At 45.7% G+C, this 9,235-nt stretch overlaps 1 protein-coding gene across 1 annotated transcript in view; it reads right to left on the bottom strand.

The window, feature by feature from the left end:
• The window catches only part of dnai4 (dynein axonemal intermediate chain 4), an 11,671-nt gene extending 2,910 nt beyond the window's left edge, over positions 1–8,761 (bottom strand). The window contains exons 1-16 of the mRNA XM_005740174.1: positions 8,706–8,761; positions 8,266–8,437; positions 8,025–8,184; positions 7,366–7,520; positions 6,665–6,765; positions 6,278–6,434; positions 6,041–6,180; positions 4,869–5,033; positions 4,564–4,743; positions 4,003–4,151; positions 3,207–3,293; positions 2,965–3,119; positions 2,708–2,868; positions 2,039–2,163; positions 1,410–1,508; positions 301–527 (exon numbers count right to left, since the gene is read on the bottom strand). Coding sequence (XP_005740231.1) covers positions 301–527; positions 1,410–1,508; positions 2,039–2,163; positions 2,708–2,868; positions 2,965–3,119; positions 3,207–3,293; positions 4,003–4,151; positions 4,564–4,743; positions 4,869–5,033; positions 6,041–6,180; positions 6,278–6,434; positions 6,665–6,765; positions 7,366–7,520; positions 8,025–8,184; positions 8,266–8,324 — 2,120 coding nt within the window. The 5' untranslated portion in view covers positions 8,325–8,437; positions 8,706–8,761. The remainder of the gene's footprint in view (positions 1–300; positions 528–1,409; positions 1,509–2,038; positions 2,164–2,707; positions 2,869–2,964; positions 3,120–3,206; positions 3,294–4,002; positions 4,152–4,563; positions 4,744–4,868; positions 5,034–6,040; positions 6,181–6,277; positions 6,435–6,664; positions 6,766–7,365; positions 7,521–8,024; positions 8,185–8,265; positions 8,438–8,705) is intronic.
• Positions 8,762–9,235: the final 474 nt, after the last annotated feature.

Raw genomic sequence — 9,235 nt, 5'->3', positions numbered from 1 at the left:
TCCTCACCGTCACCCAGCCGCCCTCTTTCCCCAGCTGCTTGGGGTCTGCCGGGGAACAGCTAGCGGGGCCTACGCTATCTTCAGCTACAGCAGCTACAGGGGCCTGGCTAGCTACGGGTGAATCAGTGATCCTGGCCCTCAGAGCTGCAAATAGGCTACATTGATTACATGTATCATTACTGCTATGAAATAAGAAGTTATCTAAAGGTTTTCAATTCAACTGGCAGATAAGCTACACAAACACACCACTGTGTGTTGGAACAGGAACACCGAGTGACAGCGCCACCCAAAGGTACTCACATGCTCGAACTCAGGTCCCAGATTTCTAGCTGCCCTTCGGTGACAGCTCCAAATACAGTAGGCCACTTTGGGGACCATTTGATGTCGTAGACAGCCTTCTGGGCGGAGGTGAAACCCAACACAGGCTTCAAGTGGTGCTGCTTCCACAGCTGGATGGTCCAATCAGATGAGCAGCTCAGGAACACATCAGGGTTGAAAGGGGACCACGCAACACAGTTTACAGGACACTGATGAAGAAGAAGAAGAAGAGGTGTCCGAGTGTATATCACACACCCACGAAGAAGATTCAGCACCATAAGAACAGCAGTTTGTAACAAACAGTGAAGTTATTATTTTGCCAGACTTCACTCACTCAGAATCTTTCTACAAAGATCGCAGCATATGTGTGTACATATGTTATATATGTATCACATTTTCATTTCCAAAGCAGTTTGTGTTTTATTTACAGATCTAAGTGAAATTCATTTCATTGACTGAATTCTTGGTATGGGAACAACATTTATACATTCCTGTAACAATGTAGCGCTGCCTTCACATACCAAGAATACTTAGTAAGTTTTAAGGCTTAACATCACATTCACACAGAGAAGAATCTGTAAAGTTTAAAATATGCTGTAAATCAAAGAATCGGTGAAAATGACTCCAAGTTGTGTGTGCAGCATAATTGACTGAAGAATAAAGGAATATGCTGACACAAAATCTAAACAATAAACCTCAGAAAGAAACTCTAAAACCACAATGAGACATAAACCAGTCTCAACCCAATTCACATCAAACCACATCCACTCTGAAATCAGGTCCAAAACTTTACCTAAGCCTAAAATTAGACTGATACCATTTATGAAGGTGACTACAAACCAGTCCAAAACCAAACCCCTGATCCCAGTATGGCTGAGTCAGTCCAGGAGGACTTACAGAGACAGACCGGTAGGTGTCAGTTTACTTTATCTGTTGTTTTCCTTAAAATTAAGTTAACTGACAAATAAGCAGTGTCCCTACAGAGCCGTTATACTGCAGTTGGAGCTTCAGTTTGGAATAAAAAGGCTTTTGGGGAATAAACAGATGTTTTTTCCAGAAGTCTTTGGCAGCGTTTACTCTGAAGAACTTACAAAGTGTTTCCTGTAGGTTTCAAGGAACTGCTGACTGTTGGAGCAGGAGCACTGGTGGATGAGACCTTCCCATGTCCCAGTCAGGTAGATACTGGAGTCCTGCAGGAACAGTGGAACACAGTGGGATACATTGGTTACATCTCAGGGATTTCATGAATCGCTGTTAGAGAACTGTGGATCAATATGGTCGTCATTGTGCAGGAAGGCCAAGATGATTAGCAAGAATGCTAAAAGGTTATGCCATATGTGGGGTGACTGGAGATGTTGGTGAAAGGTCACAGTGATATGTGGTGTAGCAGACAATGTCACATATCACATGTTCACATATCACGTGTTCACATATCACGTGTTCACATATCACATGTTTACGTGTGAGTGCCTGATCTGTCACATGACTAACGAGATGTTTCTGTAACTGCTGTTGTCAATAAAAAGGACTGTGAGGGGGACCAGGTGAAGAAATTTCCCCTTGTGGGACTAATAAAGGTATCTTATCTTATCTTATCTTATCTAACACCCCGACGACTCCCCTTGCAGCAAGTAAAAGACAAAGAGCGCTGTGGTCGTCTTGCTTTGATTGGTCCCTGAGTCAGCGGGGTCTATCTCTTTAAGACCCAACAGTAACTTACTGTGGGATGAAAGTCGAAGCAGAGCCCAGGAGTCAGTGCTGTCAGGACTCTTTCTGTCATCATCTCGGTCCTCTTCCCTCCAGTCTGTGTCTCTGTATTTTGAATCCGCCTTAGCTTCATCAAGTCTACGGCAAGAAATGGATCATTTTATATCATTTACCTGACACCAAGGTGAGAGCAGAGAAGGAGCTATTTGATCATTGCCTGTTGTCTGTTTGTCTGTGAGCAAGAGCATGCAGAAGCCACCACAGAGCAACAGTCAGTCTGAGTTGCACTGTGTTCGTCTCTGTGGTGCCAGGCATGTCTTCATGTTCTAGTCCGTGGTTGCTGTTGGATTTTGTGTACTTTTTCTTAGCTTAGAGTATCTATGGAGTTAGCACAGCATCTGCTGAGTATTTCTGTCAGATTGGACTTTTCATTTCCTGTGACCATTGAAATAAAAGCTCTGCTTCTCCTCTGCACACCTTTGACAAAATACTCACCCATTAGAGTTTAACATTACTGCCAACTGCCAAGATTCACTTAGAAAAGGACATTTTTCCTGAATTTCTTCTAAAATCTTAAAGGCCAAAGAGAGAGTTGAAGTTCTCCAAGGCTGGAACTATCCTGAGAGACAACGATGACCTGTATGCTGTCTCAGCTGACTTCACTGAGCCGTCTGCTGAGTACCTATGCAGTCGAGGCCATCTTTGAAGAAAAACCACTTGCTGATTCTGCCGTCTGCACCCACAGAGAGGAGGGCCTCCACCTTCTCTTCCCCCGTTGAGCTCACTTGTTGTTGGGTCCACCTGAGCTGCCACACTGGCCCCAGGTGTCTGTTGGGACTCTCCCTACACAGAGCAAATGAAACAAAGACAGAGCAGTAGCATGGTTTACTTTCAGTGTGTAGTAAAAGACCTGCACTGTCCAATGCACACGCCCCTCACCGGCTGCTGACACCACGTGACCTGTTGTCCTGACTGTGCACACTGTGGATTGTTATGCTGCCGTCATGTGTGCCCACAGCCAGCTGACTGGGGCTGTTAGCAGAGAAATCCAGAGCGGTCACGGCGCTGTCACAGTGGATAACGTGCTCCGGCCACTGCAGGAGGAAGAACATCCTCAGTCAACAATCTGTGCGATGATGATGAGGGGAGCTGACTAAATCCAGTCCAAAGCAAAGTCATACCTTGAGGTTTTTGATGGACCAGCAGCTCACCAGACCTGGTTTCTGGTTCCCAGAGTCAAACTCGCCATGACCCACAGCCAGGAGGTCCTAGAAGACAGCCACACGAGGAGGATCTGTAATCAGTCGTCTGCCTGCTTTCCTGGGTGTTAGTCTGCTTCCTACACGACTGCCGCTTTCCCACGCTGTCTTTCTTTGAACCAATCAGCTTCCACTTTGCACGGTTTACATGTGTGCTCTCTGTCATTCTTCCTTTCAGATTCTCCTTTGTGCAACTCTCCACCTCCCCACCCTCAGCCAGAGCCGTCTTCATCATCACCACTAGAGTCTCAGCTGTGGGGGGTCCTGTCCTAAACCCTGGCACTGCTTTGATGGGTCACCACAGTCTAATCGCCAAATACATTCATTTCTCTATCTCAAGAAATCATGTTCAGTTCTTTCAAGTGATCAGCATGCTTCAATACAATATTATCAGAAGAGACAGACCCAATATTAGCCAGGCTCCTTCAGCATTTAACTGAGCAAAGGTACGGCCTTTTCTCCACACTGCAGGTGTGTCTGAAAGTTAGCTAACTGTACTTGGTTATACTACCTTTGAATTGTATATTTAAAGATTATTTTTATAACCCAGCTCACTCTGACTTCACTGTTCAGACTGAAAAACAGTCCAGCAACGTTAGTGACACACATGAATGACACAAGGACAAAAGACTTGTGTTGCACAGAAATGTACACTAACTTCAAGCCCTTTGCTCTTGAATCAGTTTCTGTGAGTTGGAGTTGATCTTTGTTCTGTTACCGGATTCTTTCTGTTCCAGGTCATGCAGCTCACGCTGCGTCCTCTGCTGAGCTCACAGCTGAAAACCCAGAGACACTGCAGAGACGGACCGCCGTCCGTGCCCCCCGTCCTCTGATCCACCATCTCATTCTTCACTGGACACTCTGGGTCTGAAAAAATGATTTCACTCATTACAATCTTAATGCTTCATCTAGTAGTAATGTTACCATGGTGCTGTGACGGTGCTGTGACGATGGTGTGACGATGGTGTGACGGTGGTGTGACGGTGCTGTGACGATGGTGTGACGATGGTGTGACGGTGGTGTGACGGTGCTGTGACGATGCTGTGACGGTGCTGTGACGGTGCTGTGGTGGTTTGACGATGCTGTGAGGGTGCTGTGACAGTGGTGTGAGGGTGCTGTGACGGTGCTGTGACGGTGCTGTGACGGTGCTGTGACGATGCTGTGACGATGCTGTGATGGTGTGACGATGCTGTGAGGGTGCTGTGACAGTGGTGTGAGGGTGCTGTGACGGTGGTGTGACGGTGCTGTGACGATGCTGTGATGGTGCTGTGAGCACTACCTCCCAGCACAGGCAGCTGTCTGTAAGCAGCCAGCTGAGGGTGGAAGCTGTTTTGCAGGATGCTTCTCTCCACTGTTTGTAAGCAAAGCTGAAACTTGTCTGACAGCATGATGAGCTTCCACTGCGTCTCAGCGTTTAAAGCTTTCACTTCCACTTCTTTCAGTGAACCAGAGGCACTGACTGAAGACAAATACAAGAAAACAGTTTCTCTACTGTAAAAAGAATGAAACTGTTAGAACTTCTGAATGATGACGAACCCTGAGCCCTGTTTGAATGAAGCACAGTGAACCAGTGGGTGCTGTTACCTGTAGTGGCTGTGCTGCCCACTGACACACTCCTGTCTGCACCTCTGCTGGAGTCCGTCACACCCTCTGAGTGGTCAGTCTTCACTGGGTTACAGATACCTGCTGTTTCCTCCTGCTCAGCATCACTTAAAGGCTCATACATGTCGCAGACGGTAACATTTGTGGCTGTGGACATGCAAACATCTGAAAACACCGTGCATTTATAAAAGCTCAACACTCCATCCTCTGTTTTATGGATGAAGTGAACTGCTGAAAGTAGAACTAAAGTAGAAAGTAGAACAATATAAGGATATAGTGAATGGTGGGTTCTACTATTGAGAGTGTGTAAAAAGCTAAAAAGAAGGGTGGGGTAGGGTCAGAATTTGGTGTAAACATATATGAAAGCACAGCTCCATCCTGCCTGATACCAACAGGTGAAGCTGGTGGTGGGTGTGTGATGGTGTGGAGGATCATTTCCCAGCACACTTTGGGCCTCCTTCGCACCAAGCATCATTTCAATGCTTAGCTGAATATTGTTGCTGACCACAGCCTACTCATCCTCTGATAACTGCAAATAATCTGAAAAGAATTTCCTGATCATACCAATGAATTGAGTGTACTTCAGTGGTCTCCACAGTCACAAGGAAGCCTTTGGGACATGAGTGGATAATCAGATAGCTGCAGCCGACTAATCTGCAGCAACTGCATTAAGCTATCAGGTCAATGCAGACCAAAACCTCTGCAGCACCTTCAGCATCAGATAAATAGACACTAATGTGGATAAAAAGGTAAATGCTAATCTGCGGTTCATAAATTGTTGGGAAAGAGGCTAGCTTAATGTTCTAGCTAGCCATTTTTAGCCAGAACATTTGGCTAAAAATGGCAGATAAATAGTTCAAATGGTGAAGAGGTAACAATGAACTACTCTGATATAAACATAGTGAGCTAAAACAAACACACTGTGAACACTACACATCTAAGGCAGCGACGCACTTCCACACACCAAAGTTTGGGAACCAAATATTCATCACACTTTAAATAGACTGAGTCCAAAAGCACAGTTTGAGATGAAAGAAAGCCATGTTCTAAATAAAGCTGCCAAAAATCAGGTTAGTCCAGCTTCATGTTTAGGTACACTGACCTGGGTGTGTTTAAAACTTTTATAAAAGTCACCATTAGAATAACAGCTTCACCTGCATCCACCACCATCAGCCCGTTACTCTGGACATGCTTGTTTTTTGTTGTTCCGGTCAGCGTCTGCACTGATCGCTCCACATGTTTGTCCCTGCTCACTCTGTTCCTGCAGACCTCCTCGTACTGATGGTTTCTTGCTCTGTGAAAACGAGGTAAAATCACAACGTGCCAGTAGCACATTTTAGGTGCATATGTAAGCGTCTCAACCAGTCAGATATGGGAAACACTTCACCCACATGGTAGCTTCTGCCTCATCAGCATCCACACACACAAAGGTGCTGGGCATGTCCAGCAGTGAAAAGGTGTCTGTCTCAGAGATAAAGACCTCCGTGATGTCCTTCAACATGTCCTCTGTCACCTGTTCCTTCTCCGTGTCCTTTTTTACCTTCACATCTAGCAAGAAAATATATGAACAAACTCTTATAAACACCACAAAGATACGTTGTAGGTGTGACCGAGAACTGAGAGCTTTAGTCACAGTAATATGTGGAGATTTACAAAAACATTTAGTTTGCATTAACTGTGCTCATTAACCACCACACAAGCTCAAACACCATGAACGCAGTAATCAAAAGGATAAAGGGAAAACATACAGCGTGCATTTAAAAAAACAATTTATTAACCTGGAAAACTGAGGGGAATGTCACGTTTAGAAAACATGTCCTCGTCATCCACGGACTCTGTGGTGGACTGACTGGATATTCTGCTGCTGCCAAATACTGACCTGGAAACATTGCGAGCACATTTTTACAGGGTGAAGCGTGTAACCTGCAGTCACTTTAGACAGTTTGTCCTCGCTCTCTCCAGGAAGTGCTTGGCTGTGGCTGCCTCCCTGCACCATGGACCTGCTCAACTGGTGGCACAATTTAGTAAGAAGCTGTGCTTCAGCAGCCCTGGTTGATTCAAACTTCTACTGTTTTATAATTACTGAGCTTAAATGTAATGTAATGGTTTCCACCCAAACCTGTATCACTGGGAGTTCCCCGACTGATTCAATCACATTCACATATCAAAGATTTTAAAACAAAAGAGGATAGGTCAGGGTTCAAGGGTCCCCAGGTTACAACCACAATGCTGCCCAACCTCAGAACACGAGCGAGGGACAAGCCACACTGGCGTGGACGTCACCGAGCTTAATAAGAGCCACGTGAGGTATGGCGGAACAACGACGTACCGATGAGAACTTAGCTACTAGAAAAGATAATACATGGAAAGGCCTGCAGAGAAAACTCATATTCAAATTCAAGCAATGCTTTAACATTTGCACTCCACACATTCAAGCCTCACAGAGCAGCTCCAGCTGCATCACCTCAGACTCTGGTACCTGGAGAAAGGCAGAGTGAAGCTGCCCGTGGCTGTTGGCTGGTCTGATGCTGAGCCCACAGACATTTCATCCACAAACAGCAGGGGCTGCACTGCTCCTGGATCAGCCTGGTACAGTGGCTGAGGAGTGACATCATTGTTTACTTCATCAAACACCTGCAAGAAACACAGAAGCTAGCTACAGCTAACTTGGTACTGCACCCAAGGGCACACTGGAGGTACTTCTACATCACTACATGCTCGCTACATCATGGTATTTAACTCCACTACCTGCATCTCTCCTTTTATTGCCTTTTTCACAAAGCACTCGGGTAACTGCTTTGAAAAATTGGTGAGTGGTAGTTGAATGTAATTAATTTTAGAGGCATCAGAATAATCAGTCATGAAAACAAATCCACAAAATGAAGTCTTGTGTTTTTGTCTGGGTTGCAAAATAAAACTGTGACTACAGCCTGAGTTTGATGTAAGCCTACTTCTTTAAACTTTCAGTATACATATGCATTAAACACAGTCTACGACGCGGGTCTTTACTCTGTGAAACTGATGAGAAACTGCGTCTAATCTGAATCTAGTACCGAGTCTGTGACTGGTGTTCTCATTTACAAACTGTTCAGAGGACCCACAGACTGTGAGGACAGTGTCCCTGTGATGCTCAGGTACCCGAACAGCCTGTCTGGGAGTCTGAACCACGTTCTTCTCCAGGACTTTGCTGCCCCCGAGGCTCCGCCTGCTGTGACAGCCCAGCACACTCGTGGTTTGTCTGGAACGCTGGTGAGCTCCGTGTGGGCCTCCGTGTGAGACTGAAGTGGTACGAGAGGAGCTGGAAGGCAGCAAAACAACAAGTGACCGTGGCTGCGTGTACGTGCAGACAGCTGCAGTGAAAAGAGTACGGCTAACGTACGGTCTCAGAAGCAGGGAGCATCGCCGCTTTCCTCCCTCTTTCCCCCCCGTGGCAGACATCGCTGCAGTGCGCCTGCTGTTGTGGGTTTCCTATTGCGGTGCTATGGCAACGGGGCATGCCCAGAGCTCGTGCTCGTGCGTACAGGGAGCGCGTGACACGCTCACACCGTGTGCTGGACATTAACACGTAGATGTATACAGTCAGACCATATCAACATTTTGACATTTTCCTTAAAATAAAGTAAAAAAACGTTTTTTAAACAACAGTTAAAAACATAGGTTACCACCATCTTTACTGTCGCTGTTCAGTTTAACCACGCGTTCTCACTGGGTCTCATTGTATATAGTTGCCTCAGAAAACTTTATATTATTAAGACCCAACACTAATCAGAAAAGTCCCTATGAGCACATACGTGGCAAGAGTACAACGGAAAAACTCACTGTTAACAGAAACACCAGAACCAGGCTCAATCTGACCGACCGCTGAGGGGCTGAGGGGGCGGAGACGGGACCAAAGACACAGATTAATGGTTAAATACAGAGTGGTGTATAAATATAGGCCTATTGCACGGAGAATTCAAGGTCATCTAACACAGCCCTGTGGGCTTTATCGAAAAGGAAGAGAAGCCAGTGTGGGCAAAATCTGCTCTCTCTAGTCCCCGTCAGTATGCTCACTGCAGCATTCTGGATTAATTGAAGGCTTTTCAGGCAGTTTTTAGGACATCCTGATAATAATGAATTACAGTAGCCCAGCCTGGAAGTAAGACAGAGCCTGATTATTCAACATCTTGTATGTGAGGAGGAAAATGTTTAATTCCGTTCTGGATGTATGAGGGAGGCACAGAATAGTAGCAAGAGACAGGATATTTCTAACTTTAGAGATGTTGCGCAAATGGAAGAAAGCAGTCTTACATATTTGTTTAATATGTGCATTGAAGGACATGTCCTGGTCAAAAATGACTCCAAGGTTC

The sequence above is a fragment of the Pundamilia nyererei genome, unplaced genomic scaffold (genome assembly GCF_000239375.1).
Source record: "Pundamilia nyererei isolate P.nyererei 1_Seehausen unplaced genomic scaffold, PunNye1.0 scaffold00098, whole genome shotgun sequence".
NCBI lineage: Eukaryota > Metazoa > Chordata > Actinopteri > Cichliformes > Cichlidae > Pundamilia > Pundamilia nyererei.
The sequence above is the reverse complement of the archived record's forward strand: the minus strand, read 5'-3'. Positions and strand labels throughout refer to the sequence as shown.